Source organism: Aspergillus nomiae, assembly GCF_001204775.2.
Source record: "Aspergillus nomiae NRRL 13137 chromosome Unknown contig00043, whole genome shotgun sequence".
Lineage (NCBI taxonomy): Eukaryota > Fungi > Ascomycota > Eurotiomycetes > Eurotiales > Aspergillaceae > Aspergillus > Aspergillus nomiae.
This window is the reverse complement of record NW_015378098.1, coordinates 14,860-31,751: the sequence shown is the minus strand read 5'-3', so window position 1 is coordinate 31,751 and position 16,892 is coordinate 14,860. Positions and strand designations below refer to the sequence as shown.

The following is a 16,892-nucleotide window of genomic DNA, read 5'->3' as shown; positions in this document are numbered from 1 at the left end:
GATATACCAAGGTGCCACGATGTTTTGTTGAAGGCACAAGCCTTCTAATTTCCCATCAAAATGTGAAGGTTCACTTGGAGAAGCCAAATAGACAAAGGCAAATATGGCAGGAATAAATAGCCGCTTCGTGTCCGTTCTCATACTCTACTCCCCATGGCGAATGCCATCCTCCCCTCCCAAAGCTGATCCGAAATTCCCGAGAAAGATTTTAATATCCGCTTGGCCAGCGAGAGTGCCTTCAAGTACATTGTACTACTTCCAAATGTCGGTGCTTCATGTATTGCCCTCCAGCTTGCAATCGCATGGACAGGCTCAGGGTGACGGCTCTCAATATTCTTCGCAACCCTGTAGGGCGATAATCGTATTGTAAGATTTGTCTATGGCTAGAAAAGCTTTACTAACGAGAATTTGTTAAACGTGTACAATAGTTTCCTAGTGCCCCATGCCCACGCGTGTTCCTGATGACTAGGGATGGTAGACTACCAACCGCACTGACCTGACTCGGGTTCAGGAAACACCTTTTCTCCAAACAGCAAGCCACTTACGAGATCCTCATAGGAAATGCTTATTGGCAAACCAGAGAGAACGTTCGGGTGATCTTGGACCGAATTATGCGGGGGGAATGCTTGGCAGGAGAGAGTGATGCTTAGTTCCCCTTGCAAGCACTGCCCGCCGGGCATCCTGAAGCTGTCGCTAGACCGCAGGGAAATAATGCAATTTCACTACGGAAAATTAAACCACATAACGGCCACCAATGATGTTACTTTACACGTCGTGGTATGAACTCTTGTTCGCTCGCTTCCTTCGAGCGGATCTCGCTATTTCTTTTGACCTGAAACTAGTCCGAGCTTGCTGGTTATTGTCCATGTCATGTTTTAACTTGTTAATGCATGGTTGCAACGCTCCTCTCATTGCGCTACCGAGATGCGAATTTGTACTAGGTTCTTGGCCTCTTTCTAGCTCCGCATTGGAGCTCCATGCCGGGTATATAAGATGATGAATTCTACCCGGTGCTTCATATAACCGACTACGAGTCGAACCCTTCTCGGTGTTGGTGGTGTACTCTCGATATCGTTTCCACAATGCGACGGCCATCTCTCTGGCTCGCTCTCGGAGCGCTAGCCAGTGAAGCACTTTCACGACCCTCGGAAAGTAGGTCAGCCGATACCGTCAAGGTTCACTGGGTCGGCGATGCTCCGGAGTATCATGCTGGGACAACGTTCGGCCTTCCGTGGCCCCAGGGCAAGTACCGATCCAACGACACGCAATTTAGTCTTTCCGGGCAATCAAATGAGCAAATTCCGCTTCAATCGTGGGTAACGGGCTACTGGCGTGATGGCTCAATCAAGTGGACTGGGCACGCTATTCCACCGCTTGACACCATTGACGGCGAATATCGCGTCAGCGCCTCGACATCTCCGCGACACCCGGCTTCGAACCATTCCAGCGCATCATCGGGAGTGAAGGTGACCAATAAAGCCGACGGGATCACGGTTGATACGGGTAAATTGACGGCCTCTTTCCCGAAACAAGGAAATATCATTGTGGGTTCTATCACGACATCTAGTGGCAAGGTAGTTGGTGAGAACGGAAAGCTCGTGCTCCATACCCAGTCCGGAGTAGCGGAGGATGTTTCAGCGCGGGCGAACGCCTCTATCAACTATTTCAACTTCCAAAGCAATATCGAGAACGTGACTGTCAGCAAGGACAACGCCGTTCGTACCTTGGTCACGGTGAAGGGAAAACACCAAACATCTGGTAGTGGCGCTCACGATGACTGGCTTCCGTTCTCTTTACGCTTTTATTTCTATGCAAATTCGGACTCTATAAGGGTGGTTCACAGTATTGTCTTCGATGGAAAGCCAGAGGAAGACTTTATCACTGGCCTTGGAATCCAGTTCGAGGTTCCCCTTGAAGGCGAGGAGCTGTATAACCGCCACATCCGACTACCCGGTGTGGATGGCGGTTATCTCAATGAAGCCGTTCAAGGAATCACTGGCTTGCGCCGTGACCCCGGTGAGGAAGTCCGCTCCGCGCAATATGAAGGCAAAGTAACACCCAATATCAGCACGTGGGATGAAAGAGTCTCGTCTCGCATGCAGTGGATTCCGGTCTGGAACGATTACAAGCTGAGCCAGTTGTCACCGGATGGGTTTACCCTCAAGAAAAGAACCAAGCCTGGCCAGGCTTGGATCAACATCCCGGGCGGCACGCGATCTTCCGGACTTGCTTATCTTGGTGGTGCCACGCAAGGTGGACTTGCGATTGGCCTGCGCGATTTCTGGAAGAGGTATCCTGCAGGCTTGGATATCACGAATGCTGGTGCCAACAAGGGTCAGATCACTTTGTGGCTCTATAGCCCTGAAGCAGCACCGTTAGATCTGAGACCATTCCATGATGGACTGGGACAGGACACTTATGAAAAGCAAACCGATGCGCTCGAAATCACTTACGAAGACTATGAGCCCGGATTCAACACACCTTATGGGATTGCCCGAACCAGTGAAATCTTCCTCCACGCGTTTGATGCCACCCCAGAGAGTGACAACTTGGCGCTTTTGGGTAGCTATATCAATGAGCCTCCAGTTCTAGTACCGGAGCCCGAGTATATCAAGGAAACCAAGGCAGCTGGGTCCTACTGGGCACTGCCAGACACATCAAATGACAAGGCTTCGACGATCGAAAACCACTTAGATTTCCTTGCGAAGTTCTACCAGGGTCAGGTTGAGGCCCGTCGTTGGTATGGTTTCTTAGACTATGGTGATATCATGCACACCTACGATGAAGACAGGCATACTTGGCGCTATGATGTTGGTGGCTACGCGTGGGACAACTCCGAGCTATCCCCTGACTTGTTCTTCTGGCAGTACTTCCTGCGGACCGGACGGGCAGATATTTACCGGTTTGCAGAGGCATTGACTCGTCACACTGGTGAGGTAGATGTGTATCATATCGGCAACTGGAAAGGTCTCGGCACTAGACATGGCGTTCAGCACTTCGCCGATAGCGCCAAGCAAGTGCGTATCGCCCAGCCTCAGTACAGGAAGTACTTTTATTACTTGTCTGGTGGCGATGAGCGAGTGGGTGAGCTGTTGGAAGAAGCAATCGACGCCGACAAGACGTACGGAATATTGGACCCGCAGAGGAAGGTGAGAACGGATGGCTGGACACCTGAGCCAGGCAAGCCTGTTGCATTCTCTCTTGGAACAGATTGGGCTGGCCTCGCTGCTGGCTGGCTGATTGAATGGGAGCGACGTGGGCCTCGCTGGCAAGAGGCCAAGAAGAAGCTGACGGGTACGGCGAAAGGAATCGCCAGTTTCAAGAACGGCTTCGTCACGGGAGAGGGCTTGTACGCGATCAGCAACGGCACGCTGCTCCCACCCCCGACCGATCCGAACAATCAGGGTGTTGTGTCTATCTCCCACTTGAACGCTGTGTTTGGCATGCCAGAGGTTGTTTCCGAGTTGCTCGAGTATTGGGGCGATGAGGCACCGGAAGGTCTGGAGAGTGCCTGGCTTGATTACTGCTACTACTATGGCGCAACGAAGGCGGAGCAGCAGGCGCGCTATGGGGAATCGTTCAGCGGTATCAGTCTGATCCAGGGCCACTCGCGCTTGACGGCGTACTATGCGAAGCACAGCAACAATGTGACTGTGGCTGAGCGAGCTTGGAAGGAGTTCTACAACAATACTGATGGTTTTACTGCTGATGAGCCCTGGGTTTCAGAGCGTGTCAATGGAAGCGCTGTGCTCATTCCAGTGGATGAAGCTACATGGATATCGACAAATGCTGTTGCCCAGTATGGGTTGGCTGCTATCCAGGACCTGGCACTCGTTGGAGACGCCGTGACACAATCCCCTTATGGCGTTTAGTAGATTGAGATATTGCCTCATATAGAAGCACCTTTTATTTTCTCATGTGCCCAAGCTGTAATCTATTTGTTTGCAATCCACACATTATCTGCGTTACGTCTCCTCTACCTTGTCATAACCCCAAGGAAGCTCCTAGGTTAATTATTCTCGACCATTGAATATACTGTGCTCTTATAACAGTGACAAGTTCTGGTCCCTTCATCCAAATAGGGCTGCCAATATCCCCTATTCGATCTATCTTGCACTGAAAGAAAATAACCCATACTCAGACTGCAAATATGCTAGCCTGAGTTAACCCCAGCTTCTCCATAACATAGTTATAGTTACCCTCCGCAGCTCGGGTTTTCGGATGATCTGGACCCAGAGTCTTTCGGTTAATATCATAGGCTTCCTTCAGCAGGGGGTAAGCGTCGTCTAGTCTGTCCGCTCTAACATACGCCACAGCGAGATTGTTCATGGTGCCCACCGTCTCTGGACTTTCTTCACCAAGGGCCCTGCGGGATGACTCCAGAGCCCGCTCCAGCAAGGTTAATGCCTTCTGCTGTCCATCGGCCGTCCCAAATTTCTGGTACGTTGATGCTAGGTTCATCGAACAGCGAATCGTAGTCTCATTTGCTTCCCCCAGACTGTTTGTTGCAATCTCGAGCGCTTCCTCCTGGTACCTTGCAGCTTTCTGCACCTGACCTAGCTCTCGACAGTCAACACCAAGCAGATCCATAGCCATGATTGTTTCAAAGTGGTCTCGACCCAGTGTCTTTATGCGAAGCTCCAGTGTCTTCTCATGCAACCTGGCGGCGTCGTCAAAACGCCCCTGCTGGTGATAGCTATTCGCCAAGTTATTCATGCTCGTCTGCGTCGCTCGGGAATTCTCCCCTTCCACTTTCATAAATATGTCCAACGCTTGCTCCTCGAGATCAAACGCCTCATCAAACCTAGCAAGGCCCTTAAGATCCAGCGCAATATTATTCAATGCTTTAGCCGTCTCAGTATGGTCCGGTCCACAGACCCTCACACGAGCAGCATGCACTTCGCGATCTATCTGCTCGGCCTCCTGACACCCACCGTGCCTTCGGAGGTGGTAGGCAAGAATCGCCTTTGTGTCTAGCGTGTCCTCATGGTCGGGCCCCAGCTGCTGCGCTGATAGCTGGATGGCCTGGTCCAGTTTCTCTCGCGCTTCGGCCCATCTGTTCTCTTCTACTAGTTCGTCGCATTCCGCTAATAGGCTCTGCAGCATCGACCTGGTATTCTCCATTTCACTCGGGGGAGACATGGTGTCTGACACTTTACTTGGTTTTGATCTTCTGCACCAACAAGTCATTATGCGACCTTGAGATGAGTATTGGAAATGATGGTCCCGTTGGACAGAGACCAGTGAGGGCTACCTTGGGCAACAAGAATGAGAATGCGAGTCCGGTAGTTGGAAACCTATACTCTCCGACTTGCTATGTTGATATCTTTCCCGGCAGTACAGAGATGTTTTCTGGCAAAAGTCGATATATGCCGTGATTGTGCGAATTTAGCAAAGACTAAAAGAAAGAGGACGGAAAAGAGAGAAAAAGACAGAAGGAGGAACGAATAAAGCTTCAAGAAGCGTGTCTTAAGTAGCAAGAAACAGGGACCACATGAATGCATCGAGACTTTCCGCAACGGCGATCACCTCGTACAGATCAGTGCGCTACCAATAGAACACGTCGATCTGAATCTCCCAATACGGGAGTTCCGCGGATGTTAGGAGAGGAATTACGTGGAATACGAGCCCTAGTACCCGTTCCCTGGACCCATCACACGAACATCAAATGGCAAGATAAAGTTGCAGATCTTCTTTCTGTATTGGACTTTTGTTCACAAGGCAAGAAGAATTCCATAACAGAAGCTCAAGCTGGCTATTGCAGTTGGTAGAGCAACGCTTCATTCAGTGATCCAACTACCTTTGTGTTGTATAATTAAGCTATTTATTCCGTGGTTGCTGAGTGTCTCAGTCGAACCAGGAATCAGCAATTAGGTTTGTATTTCGAGTGATCCAGATCCTAACTAAGTTTTATTGTATTCTAAAATAATTTATTTAGTACGACTCCACTTTGCTATAAGTTAGAGCTACGTTCGAAAAAGATAATGCTTCTGCTGAATAAAACCAGGGACACATAGGGAATCCGATCAACAATCACTGGGGGCAAAAATATTGAAAAATAGAAAAGCTGACATAGAATAAAATTGACGGAGGATTTTAAAGTGGTCTAACGGACATAGTTTCAAAATATTTCATCATCTTGGGTATCCTGAGCTAAAGTTACTCTTGATTGTCAAGGTTGGCAAGCAAACCTCAGGAACATGGATCAGCCCTTTATCGCCAATTTACCCGCAAGTCAAAGAACGTATAGACCATTAATACGTTCAAGAAGAGGGGAAGCAAATATGACACGGTAGACGGAGTCCTACAGCGCCTTGAAGCTGGAAAAGGTGATGCGATCGAACGACAGTCGTTTGTGAGGTGGTGGCTGTGGAGTTAATCACTAGAGAATGGTGCATCTCAGCTAGTGAGAGAACGGGACTAGTATTTAGAACAATGGCCTTATTTTATTGAACACTTAGACTACTCTTGATCTGGATCCAAGGGAAACTACCCCGATTATGCACCTTCGTTGTCAAGACTAAATGTTGAGCTATGATACCTATTCTTAGACTCACCAGCTCCTCGACCGAAGCCTGATTGTACAGTGAATAGACTGCTTTACTGGGAGATTGCTCCAGCTAGCTCGATGTAGGCCCTGCAGTAGATAACAGGTTATATGATATATCCAAAGACTCATCATTCTTCTAAGTAAGGACAGCAGGAAGTAACATCGTTTTAAACAACAAATCACCCCAAACATAACAACCTCCGTCTCGCATCACGGTGTACCCAACCCTCCTCCCTTCAAGTCGTTCCACCCTCCATCCCATCAGACCTTAACACAGCTGTCTCCGTTCTTTCCACAGATAACCTAGACTCACGTCAGCAATGTACAACTCAGGTCCTTTATACCACTCTAGACACTTACATCATAGCCCTCCTGCTCGCAGTGGTACTTGGTGCAGTCTCCCCACATGCAATCGAGTGGGCAATTGGCAGCACCCAGCGCAACATAGTTGCTGCACATGGGGCTACCGCAGACACGGGTCTCCAGGCGTTCAGGGAGAGCGGTGGCCGTGGCGGTCACGGCGGCAAGGAGGACGGTGTAGATGAACTTCATTTTGAGGGAAGAATTGGTAGTATATAGATATGCTCAAAGAATGTTGGATGATTGAATGATTGAGAGCTGTGCTTTGCTGATGTTGCTATAGATGAGATGAATGTCGTGCTCAGGGGAGAAGACCTCCCTTATATATATTTGGGGAGACGCGAATGTCTCATAACAGATGTATATTATTAGTACAGCTTGAACAGACTTACAGAGAGGATGTTGATCGACTGTCGTATTTGATCAAATGGTGCGCCTGATAGACAGTATAGCCCCGACCTGTTGTATGTACATACAATGCCCAGCTCGCGGCATGACGATCATATCTGAGAAAAGGTGATATTCAGCGCTGTGTGAGAGATCTAATGCATCCTATACGTATATGCAGTAAAGTGAGCACACCGTGCTGTCTTGGCAAGTAGTATGGTTGCCAGATGCTATAGTATGTAGCAATAGGATAAACCGCTTGCGTTGATTTTCAATTTGGCCACAAAATCATGAGTGTTCAGCGATAACCAGGACATTAGACGACGTCCAGCTTAGGAATAGGCATAGCTCCTGGTTCATATTCGCGTTTCCGTACCCAATGGTAGTGATCTAGCTAGTTCAGATTGGAACAATTGCACTACGCGCGTCGCGGCTCTCAGCCATGGCGATCACTTCGTGTCGATTGCGCTTGACAATTAGGCGCCCGATCAAAGCCAAGGACAGGAACTCTCATGTCACTGATATAATGCCAAGACTCCACTCCGCCATTTTGCATCAGGCAAACTGGTTGCAGATCAGTTTGGTTTGAGCTATGGTTGGTTCGGTCGGAAGTAGTCAATGCCCCATCGTTGCCGGCCGAAGTGGCCATGCACCTGCATAGCCATTATCGGATAATCGTGGAAAAAGCCCTTAGACCATGACTCGCTCGAGGCTCGTCTCAGGATGCAGGGGCAGTTGTGCGAGTCATTTGCATGAAGAAAAACGTATCGGGTTGTCTCTTCCTGGAATGGTAATGATATTCGAAAACAGTTGGCAGCGACGGACTTGGCATGAGGCTGTGAGGGAGGACTCGGAGGAGAAGCCAATCATCCTACAAAGAATAATTTCTTCAGGCAAGAGGATGACGAAGACAGCCGGCAGTTGCTCAATGCCGTGTATATGCAACTTGACCTGAATGATTGAAGGACAGACAGTGCCCTCCTCGCAACACGTAACCGTTTCTGATCCCTGACCTGCTACCACTATCCAATGGCCTTACGCTAGGCTATTGGAAACTGCTGGATGACAAACTTCAGATCGTCGATGTGTAGGGTGGGTTTGGTAAACATCCAAGGATAAACTTTACGTCGTTCTCGTGTACGGTGCTGTACGCTCCTTGCCACGAGAACAATTAAATTAGTTCATGATCCGAATTACCAAACGGTGATAACCACGTTTGTTCCCCTGTCCCCTTGAATCATGTTCTGTTAACGGAATATGTTACTCAGCTGACCAGATATAACAGTTCACTGGTAAGTTTGCTAGAGCCCGAATTGGGACAAGAGTCTTATTGTCTGAAATGAATGCTTAGACTGAGCCTAATTCCACGATTAACTAGTTTCCAAATCATAGATTCTAACAGAATATGCCAGAAAGAAAACATCCCTGCCATGCTCCTCCCTAGCACCTAATTATAAGCAGCAAGGGCCTTCTCAAAAGCAGCAGCGATCTGATCATTCAGTAATGGCGCAACAGAAGCATACGGCTCCGCCAACTTAGCAACAACAGCCTTGCCCAACTCCGCCGACAAGTCCTTCTCCTGCTGCAAGTTCCACTTCACTAGGAATGCGACAGACCCGATGCCGAGCAATCCGGTGTCGAACTGGGGTTTCTTGGAGACAATGTTGTCGAGGGTCGAAGAGATCTTCGGTTGCAGATCGATAAAGGCGGCGGCCACCTTGTTGGACTCATCGCCGGTGAAGTTCTGGGAATCCTCGGTGGTCGAGATGGCATCTTTGAGGGCGTGGCTGAGTTGCACGGACTGGAACTCGATCTTTAGGGCTGTTCCGGTTCCGAGCACTCCGCCTTTATAACCAGTCACAGTGGTATTCAGGGTCGTCATTTTGTCTGCGATCTCTGCCACTGCATCTACTACGCCTGCGGCATCGCGCTTGAAGAGTTCGGTGGGTGCCGATGTTGCCGTGGTCAGGAGCCCGGCGGCCAAGACAAGGAGACGGTGGAAGTGCATATTGACCAGTAATAGGATCGGTTTAGGTTAGAGTGGGAAGCGACAATGGAGCTAAGGTGAGAAAGGAGACCAGGAGAAGATACGCCAAGGTATGGTTCAACACAAGCTTTGAATCCTGATTCACTGTGGAAGACACAGGACCCCCGTGGAGAACTGTCACATTATATGCTCAAACAACTCAAATCCCGGGGGTTCTGCGAGCCTTTAGCCTGAAAGACCCACGTTCCTGTTTAATCTTAATCTCTCATCGAGGCTTGCTGGCTAGATCCTGGGGAGTTCCAAATGTAGTAATTGATGGCACCCAATTAATTGTACCCCGCAAAATGCATGATTAGCGCGGAATCGCGGCCAGGGTTCACCACGAATCAACGGAGTCCGTGTCGTATAAAAGCACATGTCACCACCGGCATCCCGAGGCATTCAGAGATTAATATGGGTGACCAGTTCAAGAGTCCGCATGTGTTGGGCTTCACCACTGATGTAACTGTAAGACATGCAGGATTCTCCAGCCAACCTGAGATTGAGTTCCAAACTCAATTTCAGGGCTAACAGGGCAGGATCACAGATATGGCCCACAATTTCATCACCCCGGATTACTGCGGAACAATAGTCACTACCCTGGTCGGACGCCGTCGGAACTCAAGAGCACGACGCCTTGCTGAATGAAGGACTGTATGATTTTGGGCCACTGTCGAAGGGATTCCGAGTAGAAGCACCAGGTTTCGCGTACACGAAAGAATTTTGTCAGATGAAACTGATCAGCACGAATTTCCTTAATACATGGGGGTTTTTCCAGATCCTTTTGCCCTTGCATTAGTCTCCTTGGGCGTTCGATGTGCCGAGGCCATGTCAGCTGCTTGGAGAAATTCAGGTGCAATGGTCAGCACTCCCTTCTGAGAACAGCGGGATGCCACCCCTCTGGACGTATGATATAGTAAGCCCTAACTCCTAATTCTCACCTTTCAAACATTAACCACGCTGCTCAATTTCTACTATCCTTCTCCAATCGCTTACGCTTTGGGAACATTGGACTTAGATGACAACCTTCTGACATATTTGTCACTCGATCTTGAGCTTGATCGAAGTAACCAAAATCTATGAATCAGGCGATCTGTTTAATAATAGAATGGACTAGACAAGACTGACGTTCCGCTGAAACAGGCAACGAATATAGAACTATCGCCCCTACATTAGTGCTGTAGCATGGTATGGGATTAGCTTCATGATCAACGCGAGCTGAATTTCTCTGATCATGGTGGGTGACGGGGATCTACTTCGATCGCATGTAGTTGCCTGAATTTTCAAAGAACAAAAGAAGACTATATACAGTTCGCGTTATCATTTTATATATGCTGAGTCGTTCACTTCTTCCGCCACCACGTCCTGTACGGCTTGTCTACTCTGTGCACTGCCTCCCTCATATGTACATCGTACCTGTGCTTCTCGAAATTCCACCAGAGCGCCCAGCCCCCGAGAGTGATTGCAGTGAGTGGGACTGCCGTTGCCCAATAAATCCAAAATTGAGATGACACCGCCGGGCTGCCATCGGAAGGGGCACTTTTCCAGTCAAACATGTCCATGGAAAACAAGGTCTATATTTTGTATAAGACACATTATTCTTCAATCCTTTGCTGTACTATAGGCAATGGAGACATACCGCAATAAATGTCCCCGGAAGAAATATGGTTGTGATGAATGCTAAGATCTTCATGGAGGTACTATCCCTCCCAGTTGATGCGGCGAGGCGTGCGTTGAGTCGATTGTCCGACTGGGCCACGAAGCTGTACAACTGGCGAAGAGTCAACAACGAAGGTTTTTTGAATGTCAAAAACGGGGCTCAATCCTACCACATCGAGCTGAAGCTCCATACGAGCCTGAAGGCACAGCACATGATCCTGGATAGATTTGGCCAGATACACATTGTGCTCAATTAGTTCATTGATTTCGTTATAGCACGAATGCTGGCCGTGCCATTCTCCAGAAGATTCATTTATAATGTTTAATAGAAACTGTGACGCCTCGTAATTCCACTTTGGGGAGCGTCTCGTGAACAGTATACTAGTTAGCTTCGAGTTAATGGAAACGGTGAGAAAGTGCGTCTGAGATCTATCAACAGGTATTCCAAGGTTCAGCATATCCGCATCTTTGGAGAGATTCCTAGTTGTCGGCGCCCGAAAACGTGGTTGGTTCCTCCGGCCAACCATGGTCACCCCAAGATGTTCTTCGATCACCATGACCTGTTGGGTCAGAGACCCTGCACAAAATTGTTGTACTCGCTTCAGGTGATCGGTGATAAGGATACATGGCAATGTGAGAGGATTGTTCCATAACTCAGGAGACTCGGCAAGACTAGTCCGGATGGTTCTTCCGGGGACTTGGAATCTGAATGGTCGTTCGGAGCGATAGTCTTCCATTGATGGGAACAGATCGATGATATCCTCGCCCGCGAGGAGAGCTGTGGTCCATTGTGATGAAGTATCATGTGTGAGAGAAAGCATGTAATTAGCGATCTCGTACTTCTGAGGCGCTTTGAGGATAATAGCTTCGTTATATTAGCCATGTTCGTGGTACCCTTTCAAGACATACAGAGAAGGACAGCCCGACGTACATGTGCGATCTCCCTGCTGCCCAGTCCTAGAGTAACGCGAGAACATCCCACCATTTACCTCAAGCGCTGAAAGGGTGGCGGGATGAAGGGCAAGCATTGATTCCACTAAATTGTAGTCCTCCCGGGACATCCCGAGCGAGGCGCGCTCGAACAAAGTGTAATTGCATATCAGTAATCTAATACCCCCAGTTGGCTGTTCAGAAAGGGGGTAGCTAGGGATTGAGAAGCTCCCCGTTTGTTGCAACCATTCTTTGAGTTGTGAGTTTTCCAGACATCCGTGGCGAAAGTTCCAGGATGTTACCTCATTTACCTAGTGAGTTTGATTAGTCGCGCAATCTACAACAGAGAACGGATGGTGTTTAGCGAACATTCGGGAAACTCCAGGCCTCGATAAATTGAAAACCTTTAGGGTCCCACTCGATGCTTCTCGCGATCTCATCTTTGTGGAACTGGAACATAGCTGTGGGCGATATCTATACGCTCGCCATATGACATTTGCCAAGTTTGAGGTGGCTATCAACCATTGGGCCAGTGCGACCAACTGTGAGGACAGATCAAATGAAACCGTCTACAGACAGTGCTCCTGAATCGTCTGCATAAATCGGTGGCTGGTTTAGCGTCGCTGCTAACCAAACCTGTACTAGTTCAAAATATCATAAGCTTTTTTCTCAGAGGTTACCTCTCTTTCAATAGGCCTCATCAGTGTATAATTCGCAAATTGTTCTTTCGACGTCTTGACCATAGCGGACAATAGAAGTTGTAGTTCACAGGTTTGGCAGCACAAGCATAAATATGTTGCTACACCATGCTCGAACAGGATCTGTGAAAATGTGCTAAGTGGCACGCCTCTCATCCATCCCACTATGTATTAGATCGCACATAATCTCAACTGGCAGCCCCGCGGGGAGTGGCAGGGTCTAAGGCTGAGCAGAATGATGGGAGACCTATTGGTTAAATTCACGATAGAAGTTCACGAGCTTGCGTTGCCAAGATGTCGATCACTGTGCGTAAGTGTAAGTAATGCGGCTAATTCCAGTCTGCCACATTTCCAACATGAACTCGACCGCAGTTATACCATATTCATACATGTCACCTTGTTCCTCTGAAACTCGTATAGGTTTTGCAGCAGCTTCATCAGCGAGACCGAAGTTACTAGCCCTAGAAAGCCCACGTTTACACTGTCGCCAACTGAGCCCATTGACGTGCAGCCAGGCACGGCCATGAGGCCGTTGTCAAGATTCTGGCTGCTCGACGGGATGTGATTGCAGACCCAAAAGATGATGAAGGGCGAACGTCATTGCGGTGGGCAGCGCAGGCTGGGCATGAGGCCATCGTCAAAGCGTTGGTTGAGAAAGACGTTGCTATAGATGCCAAGAATAGGAATAGACTGACGCCATTTATGATAGCATCTGGTAAAGGACATAAAGGAACAGTGAAGGCGTTGCTTGACAAAGGTGCCGCCATTAAGACGCAGGATCCGCAAGGTCGGACGCCATTATTACTTGCCACCTGGAACGGGCATGATGAAACAGTCAGGGTGCTGCTCGAGAAGGGTGCCGGGTCGGACGCCACTGCTGTGTACTGCTTCTGGTGGACATGAGGCTGTTGGCAAAGTGCTTCTACAGAACGGTGCGGTTATCGAGGCACGTAATCCAAGAGGCCTCAGTCCCCTTCTACATGATGCTTCCTCGAAGTCAAATGGAAGTTTTGTGAAGATGCTTCTTGAAAGCGGAGCCAATATCGAAGCTCGGGATAGCGATCTGACGCGCTGGTATTAGCTGCTCAGGAAGGACATATCACCATTGTCCAGGTGCTTCTTCAATACGGTGCGCAGGCGAATATTAGTAATTGGAATGGTCATACACCAATGGCAATGGCAAATGAAAATGGTCGAAAGGCAATCGTCAAGTTACTCCGCGAAAGGCTTGCTAACCACGCATTTAGTGTGTGAAAAAGCCTTCGGTTTTGGCGGCGTTTTGCGAGCCGCGCACGACGCGCGATTAGAGCGGTTGAGGGAGCCAACGTATGGTTTTCGGCCAAAACCTTCTCCATTTTAGAAAACATGCCGTGTTGAAGCAAGGATATAGTGCTGTAGATGCAATTGTTAAGGCTAAGGAAGAGGTGTATGTTGTGCTCGTCAGAGATGTCTAGGCCTTGATTGGCGTTCAATTACCATCACAATGCAGAATTCCCTGCTCAGTTGTCCAACGGGCGTCAACCTCATTGGGTATGATTACCTCCATGATCCGTGTATCCAACGTCACAAAGTCAGTCATTGAAGATTTCTTCCTCGTAAAGTATGGATGACCTGACCAGACCATGGGAGAATGTAAAGCCAGCCACTCTGTCGATTCCATGTTCTGCGCCAATACATTCAAATCCTGGCAGACATTGTTTCTTTCCTTTTGACTTAGAGATGTCACTAGTCGAAAGGTAGCAAGGAATCTCAATCGTGCATCAATGCCGAACTCTGTTTTGCGCACGCTCTCGTATGCTCATTTAGCTTTTCCCTTCCTCTCATCGTCTGTGGCATATTAGATAGCGTAAAGATTTCTTAACTGGGAATATTGTACATAGTATCAACATCACTAGGTATAGTTAAATAAATATACGTAAAGAAGGGCCTGAGTCACAGATCCTGAAGAGGGTTATGGACTCATGGCAGTAAGATCTTCTAATATTCTGCATCGTTACCTGGATTTGCCTTCTGTCATGACATCATATGTTTTTGTGATGCCCTCTAGACTCTTACTAGCAACATCTAAAGTAGTCTAGTCTGAATATGCGTGTTGTAGCCGAATTTATTGGTTCAAGAGCCGAGTTGGGACACATGCGGGTGAATTGGGCTGACGTGGCCATGGCTGCAGAAATTCTGGACCCAAAAGGCCTGCTAATTGGCGTTCATTCGATCAGACCCGTAAAGCTTTCTCGCATTAGTGGTATATCACACCCAGAACCCACAATTAGCGCTTGGTTCAAGTATCCTTTGCTTCACTTCACCAAGGGCCGCTGGTCCCTAGTTTACGGCCAATGCTCCTAGCGGGGCAGGTAATATTAACCCTGGACTACGGAGTTAAGTAACATGGTTGCGCAACCCAAAGCTTTGATGATCCAAATCTGGGTGGGAATATCGAAGTATTCATGGTAAAGGCCTTCCGTCACTTGATTTTTGTGATCGCAGTGAACAGTTATTTCTTCCTCCTGTGATTGCTCTTTATCTTTCACGCGCTCCTGCAGACCAACAAGGAAGTAAATTAGATTTTCGGCCACGTCATAGCTGGCCTCTCATTGATCGATTGCTAGAACGGGTTTCCTTCTGCTTCATATTGATGCATGCAACTGCAGGACGATGGTCCGAGCGTAAGGTGTCCACGATGCCACCGTTGACACTCCCCCGGAGTATCAGACAGCATACTACCATGAAACGACAGAATGATACGTGGCACGCTTGTATCAGCGTAAAATATGGAATCTTCCATGCAAGAATTATTTGGACCTGCGAAGATGGTCTAATAGGTGCAATAGTTCTTTATGGCTGGCTGAGGCCTGCATCGAGGCCGCTTTAGCTGTGGGAGCCCGTTTAACGACTAGAATAACTGGGGAAATCAGAAAATGACCTGTCTATCTAATGGTAGCTGCACACCTACCTGATCATATCATGCAAGAGCTGGGTAGATATTGACATTTTGCTTAAATACCCGTTATGCACCACCACCTGCCTGTCGCATTGCATCCACACATCCTATTTCCCTGACCCAAGATATACATAACAGTGCAGTCGTCTATTGGAGAACACAACCCACTATAGCAGAATGGCCTTTCAATATACCATCGCTTTGAAAAATCAGCATGGCTCCCACTCTAATTATGGAGTCTTCATGGAACCTCCTCAGTTCAGTGTTGATCAGAAACCTTGGATGAATGTCTGGTATACAACATTTGTTCCATCCGGTGGAGATATCACTATCCAAACAGGTGTAGACTTTTATGCTTGTGGGTTCCAGTCCTTTATTATAGAGGGTTCGTTTATAGTGGAGACTAAGGAGTGGCCGTCTAGGGGCTGGAAGTGTGAACAGCGCACCTGCGCCCGGTATCATCGTGTCGGGTGGCATGGTTTTGATGGCTGGACTTGGCACCTCGACTACGCCTGGAAGTATGGGCCTGAGCTTGGTATACTACAATACTATATTAATTCCATGCTAACTAGTAGTCCCCTCTGAGCACAGGCACTTTTGATCTCCAGGTTGAACAATCATTTCCAATTCTCGCCGAGGTCGCCCGGAACGCTCCTTCTGGTGCATATGAAATCAAATGTGGCACAGACTTCGATGAACCTAACAATAAGTATCTGGTTGGGCTTGCCAAACCAAACCACCGAGGACAAGTCGTCCCAGTTGCGTCGGTATGGCTGTCACTCTCCATTAAACCTCCCTGCACTAATGATATTATACTATCAGGTGGCTCCAGGAAAGAATACGAAGGTTCAGATTTCTCCAAAACTGAAGTTTTTCATCGCGGAAACCCAACATGTAGCAGGCGAAATAGTTGACTATAGCGCTGTTTCGAGTCGAGGTGCTACCATTGATTTTAGCAGCGGCGAGGGGTTGGGTAAACACCGTGCTAGTGTAGTCCATGCTGCGGACGGAACGTTCACCGTGACATACGACAGTTAATCTGACCACTGGGGTACTGATAATAAGGTGCCATACTGCTTGGCTTCGGATTGGTCCTGAAACTAGTGGATATATCTTGGTGGGGAAGTTCGGAGAGATTGGACTTTGCAACTACATATGATCTTGTTGTAGATAGAGTCCTGTGTTATTTTTAAGGCATTTATTCTTCCGCTCAATCTCTCTTATAAGTAACAGCGGTTGCGATGACCTCTCCACAATCTATTTATACATATCCACGCCAAATAGCCCGCGTTTTGAAGCCAAATAATGTGCAAATGCGTATGTATTGCATGTAAGGAGTGTATC

The 16,892-nt window shown here is 48.2% G+C and overlaps 7 protein-coding genes across 7 annotated transcripts; 3 read left to right on the top strand and 4 right to left on the bottom strand.

The window, feature by feature from the left end:
* Positions 1–1,082: 1,082 nt before the first annotated feature.
* On the top strand, positions 1,083–3,872 carry ANOM_003689 (uncharacterized protein; the record flags this gene model as incomplete). Its single annotated transcript, XM_015548946.1, has 1 exon — positions 1,083–3,872. The coding sequence occupies one exon, from the start codon at positions 1,083–1,085 to the stop codon at positions 3,870–3,872; it is 2,790 nt and encodes a 929-aa protein (XP_015409787.1).
* Positions 3,873–4,137: 265 nt separating this feature from the next.
* Positions 4,138–5,142, bottom strand: ANOM_003688 (TPR domain protein; the record flags this gene model as incomplete). Its single annotated transcript, XM_015548945.1, has 1 exon — positions 4,138–5,142. One exon carries the CDS (start codon positions 5,140–5,142, stop codon positions 4,138–4,140), a length of 1,005 nt encoding a protein of 334 aa, XP_015409786.1.
* A 1,669-nt stretch (positions 5,143–6,811) lies between these two features.
* ANOM_003687 (uncharacterized protein) lies at positions 6,812–7,102 on the bottom strand (the record flags this gene model as incomplete). The annotated part of the gene is made up of 2 exons (XM_015548944.1): positions 6,812–6,853; positions 6,911–7,102. The coding sequence occupies 2 exons, from the start codon at positions 7,100–7,102 to the stop codon at positions 6,812–6,814; spliced, it is 234 nt and encodes a 77-aa protein (XP_015409781.1).
* A 1,642-nt stretch (positions 7,103–8,744) lies between these two features.
* On the bottom strand, positions 8,745–9,305 carry ANOM_003686 (cell wall mannoprotein 1 family protein; the record flags this gene model as incomplete). Its single annotated transcript, XM_015548943.1, has 1 exon — positions 8,745–9,305. The coding sequence occupies one exon, from the start codon at positions 9,303–9,305 to the stop codon at positions 8,745–8,747; it is 561 nt and encodes a 186-aa protein (XP_015409780.1).
* A 1,361-nt stretch (positions 9,306–10,666) lies between these two features.
* Positions 10,667–12,371, bottom strand: ANOM_003685 (uncharacterized protein; the record flags this gene model as incomplete). Its single annotated transcript, XM_015548942.1, has 5 exons — positions 10,667–10,897; positions 10,963–11,094; positions 11,153–11,847; positions 11,914–12,223; positions 12,282–12,371. 5 exons carry the CDS (start codon positions 12,369–12,371, stop codon positions 10,667–10,669), a joined length of 1,458 nt encoding a protein of 485 aa, XP_015409779.1.
* A 533-nt stretch (positions 12,372–12,904) lies between these two features.
* ANOM_003684 (ankyrin repeat domain-containing protein) lies at positions 12,905–13,513 on the top strand (the record flags this gene model as incomplete). Its single annotated transcript, XM_015548941.1, has 2 exons — positions 12,905–12,920; positions 13,122–13,513. 2 exons carry the CDS (start codon positions 12,905–12,907, stop codon positions 13,511–13,513), a joined length of 408 nt encoding a protein of 135 aa, XP_015409778.1.
* Positions 13,514–15,725: 2,212 nt separating this feature from the next.
* On the top strand, positions 15,726–16,586 carry ANOM_003683 (uncharacterized protein; the record flags this gene model as incomplete). Its single annotated transcript, XM_015548940.1, has 4 exons — positions 15,726–15,906; positions 15,971–16,066; positions 16,140–16,315; positions 16,371–16,586. 4 exons carry the CDS (start codon positions 15,726–15,728, stop codon positions 16,584–16,586), a joined length of 669 nt encoding a protein of 222 aa, XP_015409785.1.
* Positions 16,587–16,892: the final 306 nt, after the last annotated feature.